This window comes from Periophthalmus magnuspinnatus, chromosome 6, assembly GCF_009829125.3.
Source record: "Periophthalmus magnuspinnatus isolate fPerMag1 chromosome 6, fPerMag1.2.pri, whole genome shotgun sequence".
NCBI lineage: Eukaryota > Metazoa > Chordata > Actinopteri > Gobiiformes > Gobiidae > Periophthalmus > Periophthalmus magnuspinnatus.
The window spans coordinates 27306717-27327730 of NC_047131.1; the positions used below are offsets into that span (position 1 = coordinate 27306717).

At 42.6% G+C, this 21014-nt stretch overlaps 1 protein-coding gene across 1 annotated transcript in view; it reads left to right on the top strand.

The window, feature by feature from the left end:
- Positions 1 to 21014, top strand: part of LOC117372357 (protein O-mannosyl-transferase TMTC2) — a 104418-nt gene that overhangs the window by 67982 nt on the left and 15422 nt on the right. Inside the window, exons 3-8 of the mRNA XM_033968150.2 lie at positions 7168 to 8005; positions 10683 to 10797; positions 12030 to 12115; positions 13179 to 13363; positions 14918 to 14996; positions 16742 to 16863. Of these exons, the coding sequence (XP_033824041.1) occupies positions 7168 to 8005; positions 10683 to 10797; positions 12030 to 12115; positions 13179 to 13363; positions 14918 to 14996; positions 16742 to 16863 (1425 nt within the window). The remainder of the gene's footprint in view (positions 1 to 7167; positions 8006 to 10682; positions 10798 to 12029; positions 12116 to 13178; positions 13364 to 14917; positions 14997 to 16741; positions 16864 to 21014) is intronic.

A 21014-nucleotide genomic window follows, 5' to 3' on the forward strand; every position in this document is an offset into this window, starting at 1 on the left:
TTACGGCAAGGAGCTCCCGATCCCCCACGTCATAATTGACCTCGGCCGAGGACAATCGCCGGGAAAAGAAGGCGCAGGGACAGAGGCGGTTGTGGGGGTCGAACCTCTGCGAAAGCACGGCCCCCACTCCCGAGTCGGAGGCGTCGACCTCCACGATGAATTGCCGTGAAGGGTCGGGCTGGTGCAGGATGGGAGCGGAGGTAAATAGTCTCTTAAGCTTCTCGAAGGCTGTCTGCGCCTCAGGAGACCAGGCAAACGGCAAAGCAGGAGAGGTGAGTTTAGTTAAGGGCGAGATAACCCTACTAAAATCCCGGATGAAACGTCTATAAAAATTGGCAAAGCCGATAAATCTCTGGAGCTGTCTCCGGCTGGTAGGAACGGGCCACTCAGTGACAGCCTGGATCTTTTCAGGGTCAGCTCTTACTTGGCCCCGCCCCACAATGAAGCCCAAAAAGCTGACCTCCTCTGCGTGAAACTCGCATTTCTCAGCTTTCACGAACAGTTTATTCTCGAGGAGGCGCTGGAGAACCTGGCGAACGTGCTGATGATGCTCCTGGGGGGACCGCGAGAAAATCAAGATGTCATCCAAGTAAACAAAGACGAATCGGTTAAGGAAATCACGGAGCACATCGTTGATGAGGGCTTGGAATACGGCAGGGGCGTTGGTGAGACCGAAGGGCATAACCAAGTATTCGAAATGTCCCAGGGGTGTCTTGAAGGCCGTCTTCCATTCGTCTCCCTCCCTGATGCGCACCAGGTGGTACGCATTCCGCAAATCCAACTTTGAGAAGATGGTCGCACCGTGGAGGGGCGTAAATGCCGAGTCCAGTAAGGGAAGCGGGTATTTATTCTTTACAGTTATATTGTTCAGACCCCGGTAATCAATGCAAGGCCGCAGGGATTTGTCCTTCTTAGCCACAAAGAAGAACCCCGCTCCCACGGGTGAAGTGGACGGGCGGGTGATTCCGGCAGCCAGGGACCCACGGATATAGTCCTCCATTGACTCGCGTTCAGGTTTAGACAGGTTATATAGCCTGCTAGATGGTAGTGGGGCACCCGGCAGGAGGTCAATGGCGCAGTCATATGGACGGTGGGGCGGTAAAGAGAGGGCCTTGCTCTTGCTAAAAACCTCCCCCAGGTCGTGATATTCAGCAGGCACCGAGGACAGATTGGGGGTGTCTGGGGACGGATCAGCGACAGGAACGGACCTCCCGGCCGGAGGGAGGGCGGACCGAAGGCACTTGGCGTGGCAATCGGGACTCCAGCCCGAAACTCCGCCCCTGGCCCAATCGAAAACAGGGTTGTGGGCGCGTAGCCAGGGGTAACCAAGGACCAGAGGAGAAGCGGAGGAGGACAGGACATGAAACTGACGGTTCTCTTGGTGGTTGCCGGACAGAATCACGGTGACAGGTTCTGTGATGTGAGTGATGTGCCCCAGAAAACGTCCATTGAGCCCCTGGGCATTTAAGGGGCGTTCGAGGGGCTCCAGGTAGACCCCGAGCTGCTCCGCGACTTGGGCATCAATAAAGTCCCTCTCAGCCCCGGAGTCGATAAGGGCGGAAACGCATAAGGTCTCTGTGCGAACGCACAGGGTGGCGCTGAGCCGCAGTCTATTAGAAGAGTCCAGGATGTGTTGCTCGCCCACCAGTACTCCCAGTGCTACTGGTGGGCCCCCCCTTTTGGCCGAACTGGGCAAGTGACCACATAATGTCCGCGCTCACCGCAGTAGAGGCAAGCCCCGGCCAGACGACGCCTCCGTTGACGCTCCTCGGCCGACACAAGGGTCCTGTCGAGTTGCATGGGCTCATCCGGCGGGGGCGGGGCAGCGCGTGGCTCCGGCGGGACCGGTGACCGGCGTCTCTCTCGGCGACGAGCCCGTAGGCGGTTGTCTATACGGTGAGTGAGGGAGATGAGGGTCCGCAGGTCGGGGGGTTCGTCCCGGGAAACCAATTCATCTTTCAAAGTCTCGTTCAGGCCCCGCACAAACACAGCCCGCAGCGCGCTGTCCGTCCAGTCCAGCTCCGCCGCATGTGTCCAGAATTCAATGGAATAATCCGCTACCGTCCTGGAGCCCTGGCTGAGAGTCAATAACCGGGAGGCAGCATTGTCCTGGTAGTGCGGGTGGTCAAACACCAGCTTAAACGTGGACACAAATTCATTAAAATCCAGGCTATCCACAGACGTCTTCATTAGGCGCGCCTCTGCCCACTGGAGAGCTCTGCCCCGGAGTAATCCACATATATATCGGATCTTGGTGGCCCCCGAGCTGAAACGAGAAGGGCATTGCTGGAACATGAACTCGCACTGGAACAGGAATCCGCGACAGAGGTGAGGTTGTCCAGCATACGGCTCCGGATCCGTGCCTCTCGGCTCCGGGAGGCGTGGCGGCGCTCCGGCTGCAGCAGGCGGGGTGACGAGGAGCGCGGCCACCTGGTGGTTAAGCTGTGCCACCTGCTGGGACAATGTCTGATTTAGCTCCAATAGAGTCCGAATGGATTGTTCATGCTGACCCAGCACCGCCTCGGGGTGAGAGTGCGTGAGGCGGCGCGTCTGGTCCGGATCTGAGCCTGCTTGGTCCATAGTGGCCAGACCGTTCTGTCGTAACGGTGCGGATAGGACCAAAAGATGCAGACCAGAGCAGTTTTAACAGTGTTTATTTACAGCGGTGAAAATGCAGTCTTTAAACAGGTCACAAGAGCAGGTACAGGAACCGGGGAGCGGGAGACGGGTCAGGCGGGTGCGGTGCAGGTAGAGGCGGGCAGGACAGGACCAGGACGGGGATAGAAGCAGGTGCGGTACCAGGGCAGGCGGATCAGACGAAGACCAGAGCGGGGAGCGGGTGACAAACCAGAGACCAGGACCGGACAGGAGACGAGACGAGCAGGAGACGAGACGAGCAGGAGACGAGACGAGCAGGAGACGAGACGAGCAGGAGACAAGACGAGCTGGAAGCGATACCGGGACTGGAACGTGGCGGCAGGAGCTGGGCGAGTAGAGGCAGGAATCTGGAGGGTGCATAAATCCAAATGAGCATTTGCCGGAAAGTACCATATAACAAAGCTTAGCAAGAAACATTCACGTTTTACACGCGGACGGTCTGGCACCGAGTGTAGACTGCCAAGCCTTCTTGTACTCAGCAGCAGGTGGTGGTGATTAGGCTGATGCACCCCAGGTGTGCACGGGAGGAGTCAGGCACTCCACCCAGCTCCAGACACACAGGTAGGGGAGGGGGAGAGAGCACGGGAGGACAGGGAAACTGACATCATGACAAACACATGAAGAAAAAAAAATGGATACAGGCCTTTTAAAAGTCTTGAAAGTTTTGTAAGGATTCCAGCCAATTCGGTTGATAAATTTGCTTTACTTTCAAGCTTTTAATTAAATCCAAACGAACTTTTCTATATATTACGTTTTGCTGTATTATAGACATCATCTTATTCTAATGATAAATGTGTTTACTTGAGTTTACCGCCCTTCACAGCTGGACCCACACAGCGGACGCCTCTTTCCACAGTCACACAGCACTCATTAAAATTATACATAGTGTCTGTTTTAACCTGCTTTGACCTTCTTCACAACAGCCGTTTAATGCAGTTTTGTATATAAATTTCTATATTCTGCATGTAAAGTAAATCCACCCACATCTTTTTCCTCACAAAGTCCATGGGTTACTCCTTAAGTTCTAGTTCTAGCTCTATTCTGTGTAATTCTTGTTAAACACAGCGATTTGCATATTTTAATTGACTAAACGTTCCTTTTCTTTTTCTAATTTCCGTATTTATTGGGACAGTTATTGCTTTATGGATTCCACCTTCTAGTTCTCATTCGATGACGTAATGGGTCTATGGAAGAATCAATAGATACCTCGAAACCATCTCTAATTGTAAATCACCTCGCATTACATTTCTCTTGGATCATGATGAGTGTAGTGCGGCCAGACCAGACCAAAGACACATGTTAGTACTTTAACTTTTTAGTGCTTTGCGATAATTTAGTCGTTCGTCGTAGTGTTTGGTATATCGTTGCCTAGCTGCGGTTGTCTTGTTTTTCACATCGTAGACTTGGTTGACGCAGTCGGTTTCCAGATTAACCAGTCTAAAGTGGTTGAAATATTTCACTATTTCCACATTTAGGGATTTAAAGAAGGTCACTCTACTTGGAGGCAGCTGAAGGTTGAATTAACGGGGGGATTGTTAAATTGACGTGCTGAAGTAGTTGCTAAGTAACAGTCGTCTGCCCCCTGAAGGACTGGGGCAGGTCTGACCTTTACATGTGGGACTTTATATGTTTAATGTGCAATGAAGTGGATACAGTAGAATGTAGATATCATAATTTGCTTGCTGATTGTATTCATATTGCTCTGCTTTAAAGTATTTTGTATATTTTGGTATTTATGTCTTATGTGTAAATAATAATAGTGATTTTGTTCTGATAACGTCCATATTTTCTTTGTGGTGGCACTTCTGGTTAAGTGGGAATCGCATTCATTTCGATGGAGAATCTGAGAAAAGTTTTGCTGTAAAAATCCGATATAAAGTAGGTTGATTTGTGTAAGTCTCAAACTCGCGGTCAGGGGACTAATTACGGCCCGCGAGATGATATTTTGTGGCCCGCAGGACAACATGAAAGTTTAATGTCAGTGTGGAATTACCATTTTGCGTGTAGAAGATTCCGCCAAATCAGTAAACCCCACACACACATCACTCTCGCTGTGTACTCCCGTCACAAAAGATTCAACAAATAATGATGTATATCCGTAAAATCCAGAAGAATTGGCGTATTTCCTCATGTATGTTGAAAACAGCGATTACGTTTGAGAAAATTTTAACAAAGCTTTTCTTGTGGAATACCTGACGCGGCCGATTGCACCGATTCTCTGGAAGGCTTTAAAACGTTTCTGCAGTCCCTATAGAACTTATTTCCTGTCAAGACCGGCCGCCTCATGCAAAATAACCCAACCCAAACGATGATGGCGGCTCCCACAGCAACTTCCAAAATAAGGTGAATAACTTCGTAACACCCACTGTCTTGTCTATTTCTAAAAACAGGATTTGTCCATAAGTATTTCTTTTGTAGCATTTGTTGTTCATGTGTAAATGGAGCAAGCTGCGCAACCGAAATTCCCACTCTGCTCTATAATCGTCATAATCATCTTGGGTGTATTCCGCGCCATTTGCTCTGGGTCTGGTCGGCATCACTTGTACCATCTACTGTTCCAGACACTGCAGACCAGCGTATCCTCTCTAATGCCAACACAGGCTTTCACACTTCAATAACACACTGTACTATATTCAAACTATACATCTGGATATGTGAGAATGGTCCTGCCCGTTGTCCTGTTGAAGGCAGCCTGTGTTGTAGACCTGTGTATAAATAATTCAAAAGAAAACGTGGTGCGATCATCGGGGTGAGGTGCAAAGAGCTGAGATTAATGGCACAGGCGGTTGCTGTTTTTCACGTATCGATTTTCTATATTCTGTTGCCTCGTGCTGCTCAAAAGATTCCATTTCTGGTGCATTTGTGAGATCTGCGCAGGACTGAGGGCATCGATCAATACATGATGCTAGGCCAAGTATCTGCTTCTTATGGAGAGTGCTCACGGTTGGAAAGTATTAGGAATTTCCACAGGATAAAACACAGACAAAATGATTTTAAATAAAACTATGTTTTTAACCTGCTGGGTAAAAGTTTTCATTGTTGTTGCCTTGAAAGGTCAATAGTTTGTGTTTTTTTATTGCCAAAAATTCAGGTGGGATCCAAACTAAAATCTAAACCAAATACAAGAATCTACAAAGAACAATACATGACATGATACTGACTAAAAAACAGTGAATGTGGAAGATTTTTTTAAAGAACACATATTATGCTAAATGGGCTTTTTGAGCTTTTAACCTGAGAATATTAGGTTGGTATAATATTTAATCATTACAATATTGTTTAAAACATTAAAAACATGTCTGGAGTTGTAATTGGCTTCACTCATGCTTGTTTCAGTAATCCACTGTAAAAGTCCTTTGGTCCGAGCCTCACAAAACACCCCGTTTGAGATTCCCCAGGATTGTGAAGTCATACATAGAAACTCATCATCACCAGACTCGTTTTAAGCACGTCTGCTGTCAAACCGCGATCATTGCTGCTGCGTACTTGCACGAAAATATCTGGACGAAGTTTACGCTGTTTGTTTACGTTGTGGTAATTCCCTCTGCTGTCAGTTGCTTCTTTTTTAATTAGGCATTATTTCAAACTTTAAACCATGCAATTTCAACGCAAAGGTACACAAGACCATGTTTCCAATAACAACACAAGTATGTATAATATTTGTTCTTTAGAGTGGAATAACAAAGTTTGTTCGTAAAGGAAGTAGTGTTCTCCGTGGCTTTTAGACTCCATCCAGAATAAATCAATGAGAATGTAATTGTTGTCTTTGGTAGTGATGGGTAGATGATGCCTCAAGGTGTGTGTAACACATTTCCAACACTATGATGACAGTGTTGACAGGTGTTGGTGCATTCTACAGTGCCATCTGGTGGTTTAAAAATTATCTGCTTCCTATGCAGAAGCGTGGACACTACGCAGAGCTTGTTCATTTATTTGTAACACTTATTTGTGCTCTGATATTCAACCAATGAAAGAACTGACCAAGAAGGTAATGCGATCTTATTCAGTTAAAGCAAGTAACAGCCTATTGTACAATAAAGTACACTATAACTCATAGAGTGACAAAGTGAATGGTTGAGAAAATGATGTAGTGCTTTCAGCAGATCTGCAGTGGGCTCCTCTTGGGACTGATCAAAATGAGCCCACACAGAAGAACAGGCGTGTCTTCTTTTTCTCTGTGGTTCTGTGGTGATGAACAGACACAGAGACAGACTTGGGCGCGCCTCACTCTACATGAGCTGCCTCAGCTCTCCCGACACGAGCCACACCATATGACTCAGGAGATGTATCGGTCATGTGACTTTTTTTAAAAAAGTGGCACACAGTGACACAACTCGACACAGGCGTCACTTATTGAACTTGTTTGGCCCATCACTTGTGTTTGGTTTTATGTTTTTTTCGCAGTTATGTATTGAATCTATGCTTTATTTGCCCTTTAAATACAGATCATTTAGAAGTATTGCTGATTACAATCACTTTTAAGCAAATCAAAATGGTCTTGTTTTCCAGAGAAAGAACCTCCATCTGCTGCTAAACATCTCCATCTTGGCTCTGAGTGGTGTCCTGCTGCTAGCCTGTCGCTTCTACTGGATGGGCAACAAACCTCCAAACTTCTCCAACTCCGACAACCCGGCTGCAGACTCCCCCTTCCTTCTCACCCGGACCCTCACCTTCTTCTACCTGCCCGTGGTCAACTTTTGGCTCCTCCTCTGCCCTCACATGCTCAGCTTTGATTGGTCCATGGATGCTCTCCCTTTAATTCGAGACTTTTCTGATTGGAGGAACTTACAGACAGTGTTCTTTTATTGTGGATTACTGTTGCTGGCTTGGTTTGGATTGTTCAAGCACAAAGCGACAAAAATCAAAGACTCAAATGGTAAAGCTTATATTTATACGAATGGGAGTAATGGTAGCAGTAATGGACATAGCTACCATTATAATCATGAACAGACGAACTCATATATAAATAACAACATTAGTGAGGAAAATGGTACCAAAAAGTGCTACGAAAACAGGACTGCACTGCCCACCACTGAGAATGTAGTGGTTTTCTCTATAGGTCTATTGGCAATCCCCTTCCTCCCAGCCACAAACCTCTTCTTTTACGTGGGCTTCGTGATCGCAGAGAGGGTGCTCTACATCCCCAGTATGGGCTTCTGTCTGCTGCTGGCTGTGGCCATGAGAGCCCTGAACGTGAGGCTCAGACACAGACGCTCCAGGACTGCGTTGGTCTATTGCAGCGCTGTGCTTATTCTTCTGTTTGGCGCCAAGACTGTACTGAGGAACAGGGACTGGCAGAACGAGGAGATGCTCTACAAGTCAGGGATCTATGTCAATCCTGCTAAAGGTAAGACGATGTGAAGTTCTGTCTGTTTGAAATGTTTAAGGACTTTAAATATGCCGATATGAACAGTTTGGAGCTGATATGATACTGATAAAATGGGTTTTGATTGAGCCAATAGCTGATATAAGTGAATATATTTAGTGATGTAAAAATAAATTGTGAATCTTCAACTGATGACAAAACATAGGTTTGGTTCTATTAGATTTTAAGTTGGGTTTATTTAGGATACATTTACTATTATTGTGTCTCTTTATAGTAATTTTAAAGACAGTAGACAGCCTAGTGGTACGTTTGCATGACACTCTTTACAACACACTACCCTGCCATTGAAGTGAACGAGGGGTTAGTACAGTATCTTAGCAGTACAGCACGTTAGCATAACACATTTATATTTATTCAGCTACATGTCTGGTATGTTAACATACGATATTCACAGTTAATTGGATAACTAATGCATAAAAACAAGCTAACAAGTTTATTCTCGAATTCACTCCAAATCATTAAATCCATTGAATTCTTCATTCTCCGCTAACTCTGGAAAAGTTCCGCTTCCATGTGACCATCAGAGTGCCTAGAGCGCCCTCTCGCGGTTGTCAGTGTGACAATAACAAAGATGTGAAATTACATATTTTAATCATTTCACATATCAGTCTCATCTGAGTATAAGTTGCACCCCTGGACAAACTATGAAAAAAGTGCAACTTATAGTTGGAAAAATGCGATACATAAAAGTCGATCCCTCTTCCAAAGCCTAGATGGAAATGTGTCTGAAATGGCATAGCTGACCAGCCTCTTTCATGCATTTAAATGAGAATTTTTCAAGTCTATGGAGAAAAAAATTATAGGAAATTTACTTCCAGAACCACATCGGACTTCGAAGTGGGCTGGACTGTTGAACTCCAAACATATGTGTGTTTTGGTTTCATTCACACAGGTCATGTCAGAGTTTATTTATCTGTTTTGCTTGAATCACTGATACACTATGACACCCTCTGAAGTGCATTGCTCTGACTCATTTATCCAGAAAGGGTCATTTTAGTAATTTTACAATATGCTTTATACACAAAAATCAGGAATGAAAAACAAGGCTCAAAGAGGGAAACATCACTGGTCCCCTCCATTCCTTTTCCCCTCTGTATAACTCAAAGCCAAATCTGTTTCTAAAAGTCCCCTATTCACCACAGGGGAGCAGAGCTGAGATCAAATCCAAAGACTCCTGGTGTGAGAGCTCATCTTGTCCCGATCTCATTCTCAAGAACCCTTCATTTATAAAGTCCTTAAGTCAACACACACGCACATTGTATCTTAAACATTGCACAGTGTGACGTCTGCTGTCACCATTTGCCCTTTGTGGTCCTGGAGGGGCATCCGAGTGGTGCCACCCTCTTGTGATTAGCACTGTCTGCGGGGCATCTGATGTTCAGTATTGTGTTAATAGAAGGGCACAGTCTTCTTCTTTGAGGCAGGGCGGGCAGCGGACATGTTGCGTGGCTGATCTCTCTTTCAGATGCTCCGGTCAAGGTGGAGCGTGACAGCTGTTTGTTTTGGCAGCCGTCAGTGGAGCTGCTGCCTCTAATTTATTACGGCTATCATCAAATGTGTCAGAATCCAAAGTGAGCAAATCACATCCTTTCTACATTAGTTTTATGAACAGTTAATTCATATTTTGGCTGTGAATGTTTAATTGATGTTTGCTTGTAATGAAATCGGCAATCTTTGGAGACAGGATTTTGGATTGCTGCACGTTAGCACTATATACATTCATATTTTATCCAAGTATGTATTTGTTTAATATAATGAGCCGTACTGAGAGAGCAGCTTGGGTCTAGCAATAACTTTATCCAAGTATTGCAAAGAATGAAGATTAAGGAGCATTTAACTAATTAGCAAAGCAGCGTGTCACTTGTGTATATGTTATTTTACTACTTTATATTCATGATTTTCTGGGTAATGCAAAATTTGTGTTGTTTTCATAGCAATTAATGATCCACAGTTTTGATTTTATTGCAGTTAAGGTAAAAGTTAGTATCTTTACATGTCCTTAAAGAGATAAACTACAGTAATCTGCTTCTTCTGAAAGTTTATTCCAATTGGTTAAATCAACTCTCACTAACTCAGACTCTTTTCCTCATCAACAACTCCTATTGGTCAGCCTCAGCGATGCTCTGTCTTTGACCGCTGAGTCGCATTCAAGAGCAAAAAAAAAAGATTGCGTATCGTCAGACGAATGAGATTAAGATTTGATTTGTATCCGCTCATCACCAATGCCTAATTCAAAACAAATATTGCATCTTTTAAATGGTCAAAATTCCTCCAAAAGTCCAATAATACTTTTTGTTTTTCACTTTCATTACTTTTTAGGGAGTTCAGTCTCTTCACAGACTTGATTCACATGTGACTTTGCGTACTATTCATTGCTAATGCCATTAACTGTGCAATAGCTCTGTGGTGGTCTGTCTCTCTCTTTTTTGGTAGTTTTGCCACAAAGCTCCCCCGGCACGTCACCACCTTTTCTCCTTTCAATACAGCAGCTGCTCACGCCTTTCTTTCACCTTCCAGGTTTACAATAATAAGCCTCTGCCACCTGCTGTTTTCACTTATGAGTTTTTGGGTTTTTTTGAAGCAGACACAGTGTTGTTATTCTTATGTTTGATTGACCTCTGTTTTTGTGACCTGTCAGCGTGGGGCAACCTGGGAAATGTGCTCAAGAGCCAGGGCAAGATGGAGGAGGCCGAGCATGCATACAGGAACGCTCTGTACTACCGCAGCAACATGGCCGACATGCTCTACAACCTGTGAGTATCTGAGTTTATGCACTTTAAAAATATTCTAATCCTACGTTTTCACACTAAATCTTTTATTATTAATATTAAGGTACTTTACTTTACTTTACTTTGGTATTTCATTGTCATCTATTATGTTATTTTTTTCCTTCTTTAGTGGTATCGTTATCTTAAACCTCTGATGCATGAATTATGAAAGCCTTGGTCAAGATGGTTTTTATTCTTCTCAGGACATGAAACAACATTGTGAACTGCCTGTAAAAATAAATTAACTTGTGTTCTATTGTAAATATACAAACACATGTTTCTTTTTATGCTCTGAAAAACATTTCGACAATTTTTGGGAAATTTCAATACTGTGTAGATGCAATGTTTAGGCCTGAATAAGAAAACCGTTCAGAGGAAATTTACTTGCAGTTACACCGACTGACCACTGAATTGACCTCAATGGAATATGGCAGCAGAGAGCACTCTAGATGCTCATATGCAGTTCCACCATATAAACCAATGCATTAAAGAGAACGTTATGTTTTAGTAACTGTCCACTGCAGTGACCGCTATGCGCCAGAGGGTTAAAGTTGCTCTATTTAGTATTTCTAGAGGTGGAAGTTTTTGCTTTGCCTTAAGTGTTGCGCCTGTATAGCATTGAACATATCCATTCTGCATTTATTCAGACATATAGACATATTAATTAACATTATTATCGTCATTGTAACATAAATATATCTCCACAGATCTGAACTGTAACTTGTCTGTGTGGAAATAGATCAATTTAATCCCATGTAGAAGGAACATTCTAGGCAAAGCGGTAACATCCCCGTTTAGACAAGCAGGTGGTGGACTCTCCTACACAAAATTTACATAATACCCTTCAATCTAGATGTATTAGTATCAGTATTTTTGCATTACCTCACAGCTTCTAAAGTACTTACTCCCCAGTGTTGCATAGTCCTAACTCTCCATGATTTTCCCCGCCGTGTTTCACTACGTACCACACGAACAAATAAACCACAGCTTTCCCTTTGATCCCTTTAAGTGGAAGTAGCCTCCTCCGTCTCCCGTTCCATGAGTTTGAATCTGTCTGTTATTGATGTCGTTCCGCCTTGAGGGAAACTCTGCGCATCTCCAGACGTTACTTACAGCGTCCTCTCATGTCTGTGGTCTGTTCTGATCTATATCTCCATCAAACTGAAAAAAACGAGCATCTAAACTGCACATGTGTCGCTGGTTTGCGTCTGTTCCAGGGGTTTGCTGCTACAGGAGAGCAACAAGTTCTCCGAGGCCGTCCACTACTATAAACTCGCCATCGGGAGCCGCCCCACTCTGGCTTGTGAGTACAGTACAGCGCTCCTTCTGTGTCGCTCTCTCTCGCTCTGTCTTCCTTTCTCTTCCTCTCTCTTTTTCTGTCTATCTCCAGCTCTTGTGGTTTTGGCTGTGGCTGTGTCCAGGCAACTGCGGACACCGGCGCTGGTTATGTCACAACGGAGGGAAAGGTGGCAAAAGGGCCTCAGATTTCTCCGGCAGAGCACGATTTGATTGATTTACTACAAATGGATATAAAATAAACATAAACAAGACTGATTTTGAACGTGCCAATTAACATCAAAAACACACTGACCTCTTAAAATCAGCATCTCATTAATGATTAGACCTGACTGAATTATATTTTATCGTGTATTCAGTCCCGTAGCAACAGCGTTTTCATTGGGTGAAGCGTAAAAACGTCCGTCTCTCTCACCTGATCATATAAATGAGCTCCCTGTTGTTGGAGCATCCGTCTCTGACAGATAAACAGCAGCTCTAAACCGTCTCATCTTTTCTTCTTCCCATTAATTAGCATCCTAATCAAGAACGTGGTCGGACTAGAACATTTCCATTCAGCGTGCAATTATCCAATCTGCTGGAGCTGATAACACACTTTAATGAATTAGCCCAACGAGAATGTGACTGTCAGAGAGAGCTTTTATACGCTGTTTAATTTTAGTCATTGTCTAACTGTGGGGAATTTGCACGACTAAAGTGAATATGATTTAGACCCACTGTGTTAACTGCGGTATCATCCAATTGCTTTTAGATATTGGTGTTTTTTGAATTTATAAAAGAAATGTGTTGCGTATTTTTGCTTTTCGAGGCAGAGTCTTATCAGTTAAGTTAATGTATTCCTGAAGCTGGACTGGATGTTCACTGATGAAGCCCCTCTGAAACTAATTACTCTATCGGCGTATTGATCGTACTGTATGTTTCTCATGAAAAGTTAAACAATCGTCTGAAATCTCCCACAGCGCGCAGATAAAGGTCAAACCAAAAGCTCCCAAAAGGTCAAATACCCAGACAGACTAATTTATCTTTTTGTTCACATTTACGATTCATGATTCTGTTTGTTGCTCCCTCAGCGGCCTACTTGAACACGGGTATTATCCTGATGAACCAGGGCAGAATGGACGAGGCCAAGAGAACTTTTCTGACCTGCGCTGACATCCCGGACGAGAATCTGAAGGATCCTCACGCCCACAAGAGCTCCGTCACCAGCTGCCTGTACAACCTGGGCAAACTTCTACACGAGCAGGGACACCAGGAGGTAAATGTGCACACCACAGCGGCTCGGTGTTCAGGAGGCGAAAGGAAAGACACATGCAACACGTTATTGTCCTGCCATCTACTTTTCTAATGTACGAAATCATAACAATTACATGTATTTATATGATATTGATCACACAAGAAAGACAATCTTGCATGTTGTTCAGATTTGTAGTGGTGCATGAAGTACTCAATTTTGTTGTTTTAAGTAAAAGCACGGATACTGAAGCAAAAAAGTATCACATGAGAAATATACCTATGTAAAAGTATTAAAGTACCGCTTTAAAAATGTACTTAAAGATTAAAAAGTAAAAATATAAGTATTCAAATGTAGTGATTTTTGAGAAATTTGAATTTTGCTCAACAGAAACAATTAAATTTAAGTTTGTTTGTTTTTTTCTTTGCTGTTTTTCTGTTATGAATGTGTTAAAAATGAACCCTCAGCCTTTTGAGCAGGTCTCAAACTATAATAAAAAAAATACAGTTTAATACTCAGCCGTGTTAAAAAATGTAGCAGAGTAGAAAATACAAATATCTGCTCTCAAATGTAGTGAAGTAAAAGTTTAAAAAAAGTACAGACCTAAAAGGTGTACAGTAGTTTACTGTTTAGCAGTGCCACTTGGTGCTTAGACTTGTACATTATTGATCCACAAGGTCTGTACCATATCCACATGCAAAACTATCTCTGCTGTATGTGCATTGTATAATATATATGGTATTGATTACATGAAAAAGACTAATCATCTAAGTGTAGCGAATTTGTTCTACTATTAGGAATAAGTACCACAAGGGACATTATTCGGACACGGGGAGCAGCTTTGAAATACAATATAAAACAACAAGTACAAAGAATTATAATAACAGTAGTAGTAATAAATAACATTAATACTTTATGACTGATTAATGTGCATTGCTAAATCACTGCATTTTGATCATAAGTGAAGGAACATAAAACACTTAGTATTCATCTAACAACACGACTTTCACTTGGGATCACATAAAATCATGCATTAGACGTCTAAAAATAAGACTTCATGTGAACATTCTGAGATGAAGAATGTGTAAAAATGCCTGAAGAAACATTTGGCTGAGAATCATTTGGAGAAAACAACAAGCTTTGAATGGACAGCTTCCAGAATAGCCGTGTCACTAGGGATTTTGTGTTTTGTGAAGACAATTCTAAAGATGTGCAAAAACACTCTCCTTCATGCCTCTTAGGACGAGGCGCTTCTCCAACATTCATATTTAGGAGCAACTGTGACGCTAATCTAATCTAATCCAATAACCTGTCAGGACAAAAGTGCTCTTTCCTCTGACCTTCTCCTCAAAGATATCATGGCCTCAGCTTGTTGGCTTTGCTTTGGTCGCACTAACAGCCGTGACACTGTGACGATAGACCCTTTCTGTACACACCAGCGTTCTGGAGACCCCCAATTCTACGCTGGGTATTCAGTGTGGGGCCTGGCTGCTGTGGGAGGAAAGACTGTTTAGCCTTTAGCCACTGTCGCTAACAGAATCCACCCCCTCTCCCCTCTCCTGTTTGTCTCATTCACAGGATGCCCTCTCTGTGTTTAAAGAAGCAATACAGAAAATGCCAAGACAATTTGCACCACAGAGCCTGTACAACATGATGGGTAAGAGGCGCTTTTGTTCATAGAAAGAGCAGACTGTGTGATAATATAGAAGAGTGCTGTCTAAATATTTGGACTGAGGTGGTATTTGTCACAGTTTATTTTCTTTTCGTTATAAGAAGAACGTGGATTTAAGGATTACACATGTGGAACAGCTGCCTTCACGCTCATTAGCAGTGCATTTGCTTCTCTTCTGTCGGCTTCCTGCTTTGATTTCACACTTTCAAAACAACATTCAGATGTCTCTTATCTGGACATGGAGTGCAATACTTCCAAAAATATTTGTACAAAACAAAGAGTGAAGTCTGATTCAGCTCAAGACACAAAAATGCTAATTATTGGCTTTTGCTTTAAGAGAGAGTATTATGCAAGATCAACTTTTTGGAGCTTTCTACCATGTTATAATGTTATTTTGCTCATCATCCATGCATGTTTTGAGTATTTTGCGATCTCTACCATTCCCGTTTCGAACCCTACTTACAGTTAGCAGTATGATCCTGTCCTACGTCACCTATGGTCCTATACCTCAATTTTCCATAAATATGCAAAAGCGTGATACAAAATGTCACACTACAACTTCACAAACCTGATGCAATGTTCAGTAATTTCATTCACTCTTTCCTCTCACGCTGCACAGACCACAGTGTCACAGCAGACACGTCGACACGGTAACTACTCCCTGCTGCTCTGACTGACTGTCTCTTCTCTGTTGAGGGGGGAAGGTCCATGCAAATGTGCGATGACATTATAATCTCACACAGAGCTCTGCAGTCCGTAAGACGACACCAGTATTTTGGATTTCATCTGCAGAGGTTCTGTCAGAGCGGTCTCACAGATGTAATGCCTTATAGCTTTAGTGGCTCAGCTTCGTGGCTCATCTGAAGCCCACATAATCCAACTCTGCTGCTGTCATATTTTCCAGAGTAAATGCGAAAGTTATAGTCCGTGTTCGCTATGTTGAATTGTAAAGATTTCTTGCATCAGTTTGTTGTGATTCAGGTAAAAATCTATTGATGGTTTTAGATTTAATTAAGCATTTGAATATTGTCACATATCATACACAAGGATTTCAGAGATAGAAGTGCCATAAGGGAATTTGTCCTCTCCATTTGACCTGTTTTTAAATGTCACAACTTCAAAATGACACACGGGCTTCTCCAGGTCTTCAGCCTGTTCATGTTGACGTAAGATGCAGGTGTTGGTTGGATCAGATACTTAGATTCATCTGCGCTTATCAGTGACACGTATGAGGAGGTGATCGGTGCTAATCCTCCTGAACCAGAGTGAATCCTCCACAGTCGAAACCACGTCTATCGCTCCACATCTCACTGAACTGTGTGGGCTGAAGCTCAGAGCACACTGTGGAGGAATGATAACACCAGAGTACAGCAGGTCTCCAAAGTGATATAGGAGATGTAATCATAATAATAATAATGTTAATAGTCTATTGTCTCGTATAGGCCAATGTTGTTGAACCTCTGTGATCGTTTCAACATTATCGGATGACGCTGGGAGAGAGGTCCGTGTTTTTTCAGGTGTTGAGTCCGCTCGGGAAGGCCTCATAATGTGGATATATAATTACATTTCACTTGTAGTTTGACTGAATCCAGATGAAACATAATATTCTATCATATCATTTTCTCACCGCTGCCTCGCTGACTGTATCGTAGTCCCACTGCTGGTGCTATAAATTCCGAGCAGAGCTGTCCAGTGTCGAGCCGAGTTGACCTCTGACCTCTGGCCCACAGGGGAGGCCTACATGCGGCTGAACAGACTGACTGAAGCTGAGCACTGGTACAGAGAGTCCCTGAGGGTGAAGCCGGACCACATCCCTGCACACCTCACCTACGGAAAACTACTCGCTCTGACGGTCAGTGTCATTATGTGCTTTCTAGTGTTTTCACAGCCTATACCATGGCTTACAGGTAGACTTCTTGGTCATAAAAGTTGTCAAATTGATGTTCAAATGTATCTTTTAAGTATTTCAAATGTAAGACCCTAATTAGGCCTGTCACAATAACGATTTTGAAGTGTGATATATTGTTGAACTACAGTTAAACGGTAAAAGAAACATTTAAATCTGTCAACTGGACAAAAAGTTGAAGGAGTGAAGACGTTTTGCTGCTCATCTAAGCTGCTTCTTCAGTTCTGGTCAGATTACTGCTGGACACTGCCTTATATCTATCTGAAGGGAGGAGCAAAGTACATTGAAACTAACACACCTATTGTTATAGTTTCTTTGTTTCTTTGTTGTTTAGTTTATTGTTTAGTTTGTAGGCTAGGTCTAATGAACTACACTAAGATACCTGGATGACTGAGGGATTACACGGCTAACTATACACGATACTATTATATTGAAACCAAATTATAAAGCAGAAGTATCCCTAAATGCACAATATTGTAAAAAAAAAGTATGAACTGCAATCAATACACAACAGAATGCAACACTTCATACTTAGTTTGTATCTGTAATGAGTCATAGAAGTCATTTATTCAAACCTCTACAGCTCAAATCTTATCATAGTAAAGAAAAATAACCAAAATTGTCCCATTAGTGCAAAGAAAAATATAAAGACCACCAAAAATGATTGTTCCATCTGACGTGTTTTGAATAATAAGTCGATATAGTTATTATGGCGACAGGTCTAGCCCTAATCCGCAAGCAGATTAAGACACAATACATAGATGATTTTTGTTATCAGCCTCGATGTTGACATGACAAAAATATAGGCTGTAATGATCTGTGCTCAGTAGAAACTCAAATGGCTGTGGATGTCATGTTATTGGACTACACGAAAATGGAAATACTTTTAATATTGTCCAACAAAACAACCATTGCAAAAATATTAATTCAGTGTAAATAGGTGCAACCAGTATAAAGGTAAATGTATGTAGATTTATATGTGGTGGGGACAGTGAGGTAGTTTATTGTGATACTAACTAACCAGGTTGTTGATCGCAGACTCTGGAACGATCTCCCACTCTTTTTGCGTTCACTGGTGTCTGTGGATGCCTTTAAAAGCTAACTCAAAACGCTCTTTTTTGGTAATATCAATCAATAAATGTGTTTTAACTTCTTATTTTGAAGCACTTTGTGGCTTCCTTGTCTGTGAAAGATGCTATAAAACCTAACTTTGCTCGCTTTCTAACCAAATTTATCCTTTAGAAATGAAAGAATGAGGCTTTATTCAACATGTTTTGAGTATGGGATCGAATTGGTCTTGTACCATGATGTTTGTCCTCTTCACAGAATATCAATTTCTCCCATGGGACCATATATAACAAGTCCACCATAGTTCCCTTACATATGACGGTCTCTGAAGGTTTGGTCTTTAATTAGTCATGGTGCATAGACCTTACACTATCTGTCTGTGATCTCCCTCCATCTCTGAAGCACTTCTCCTTACGGCATATCCAGTCCTCTAGCTTTAACTTACACTTTCATCAGGCTTTTCATCACTTCTGCTCTTGAGACCTGGTCAATAATGAGGCGTCGATAAGGCCGAGCAGCAAAAAAAGCAGGTTTTATTACTGGCTGGACTATAGGATGTGTGGACCTTCAGAAATATAAGAGCCATGTTGTTCATTTCCCAGCCTCTATAGATAATATCACAGAGGGTCAGTGTCCTAGAACAAGCAAAGTCACATTCTCCAGGGTAAATTTTGTTTCGCTGACGCAGAGTCTCCGCTGTGGTCACAAGTTTAGGTCAGACGGTCATCCTCCTCAGATTGGACCCAGATAGGTGTTTCCGGATTTATGGAATTTATACCTATAAAGGACAGTGTGCAAAAAATAAATAAACAGATTACACAGGGGAAGGTGAAGGTTAAGTGAGGGTCAGGTGATGGGTGGGGACGTCAGTGGACAGACCAAATTAAGGTTGTTCATATTTAAACAGGAAGATGAGCCTCAGCAGGCGTAAAGGTGGTTTCCATAGGAGATATTTTAAAAAGGCATTGCAAAAATATGACATGGAGACCACCATATTTATATTGTGATCATTAGAGACCGTAAGATATTTGTGTGGGCTACATTTACATAATATATACAAAGCTCAAAACGCTCTGTTCAATCTTGTGATGTCATGTAGTGGTAGTTTTCAAGTTAGCGGCTACCTTTTTACCTTTGTTTCAGTAAAGGTTGTCAATTACAGGGCTGAAATCAAATAAATAAATGACATATTGAAGGTGTATGGAGTTAAAAACACAGTGGACATGACATCTGTTACGACCCAGGTGGATCAAACATATTAAAGAGGACACAGGAGTCAAACGGGTTATAAAAAGTTAAATCGTTTATTGTAAGTTGATTTTAATTTGCTTTAAAATGCGCCAAACCCCCTTCTGCGCCAAAAACAAGGTAACAACAGGAAGGTGGACCTGTTGAGCCAAACAGAACAAAAGGATGGACATCACTAACCTAAAACCAAAACCTTCCCCAAACTAATCTTATCAAACAAAAGACGAAAACAGGTCAGCCGGTACCACCAGGTCAAACGCAAAAGGGCTAACTGGAGCTAACAGGTGTGGAGCAGCTTGTACCGAGCGGCAGTCAGAGCCATGGAGCGTGACGGCGATGAGCGGAGTATTTATACGGCCACCACCCATGCCCCGACATGAGCATAAAGATAAAATATATGTAAGATAATGGGGCAAAGGGACGCCAGCACGTAGCAACATCACAAAATGGAACAGAGTGTCTTCTGTTTGAGAGAAGAACTGAGCCAAAATGTGTGAATGAAACAAAACACAACTCCAGTCATCCAATCGTTTTTGATGAGGACACATTATGACACAGATCTGAAAATATCCCTTTACTTACAGATCGGCTGCAGCACCATTTAAAATCATGTGGAAGTGATTGACATTAAAAGGTTTGTGGAACCAGAAGGCAATAGCGGAGAAATTGTAGTGTTTATTGAGGAACGAGTTATTGATTTTTGGAGGAATGTCAGGTTCAAAGCTGCTGAGGTGAGTCTTTGATGATGATTGGCAGCTCTGTAGCCCTTTGTGTAGAAAGAATTTCATTAATAAAAAATTATTTATATATTGTACCATGAAATTGCACAGCATTGCACGACTTATTTATGTTTTGGAGTGACTTTTTTTAAAGATGGCAGCCCTAAGTTAAATCCAACCCCTCCTACGTCTGTAAGTATCCCTCAGGCCAGGATGTGTTAAGCGCCCTGTCCCGTTGTACATACGCAGGGACACAAGATGCTGAGGAGATTGGACAAGTCATTTCCTCCAGCTAATAGGACACAGGCCTCGTAATCTACTGGCTTTCACGCATCTGCTTTGTATATGCTGTTATCAGGATAAATGGAGGAAACCAAAGTATTAAATAAAATTAGGAAAGCAGATAATAAAGATTACACAGCAGAGACTAAAGGAATATTGCTTTGACTTTCAGTGTTATTCCAAACAAGTTTATTGCTTAGAAGGGAGTCAACGCTACTGGTTTTGAGCTATCCATTTTTTCCAAAGCTAGTTACAGTAAAAAAAGGTTATTTGTTCAGCGTAAACTAAGAGAAAGTAACTCAATCCTGAACTATTACATAATACATTTACATGAGTTACTGTTTAATACGTGCGACCTGCCAGATAATCTCCTCCTGTATTCTGCAGTGGTTTGTTCCTGCTATTATTCACACAGACGTCCACCTGGCTCAGAGGAACAGGGCCAGCCTCTAACTGCTCCAATAATGAGCTGCCATAAAATATAATATACAGTAAGTAGTGCCACACCTGGGATTAGCCAGCAGTCCCTCTCTTCGAATAAAGGATGAGAAATGGTTTATAATTTGATGTACTGAAGCACGAGCTCAAACACGGTGTAATCACGCTTCTTTATACTCTTTAAATAAGTGCAAATTGTAATCCTGGGCTTTATAAACGCAGATCTGATGTGTCCTAGTGGTCCTATAACGAGCATATTCTGCATGTGGAGGATGTGTTCGCTTTCGATGGGGCTCTGATTGCTCCTTTTGTGTCAAATGATTATTTCTGGTACAGTGCACT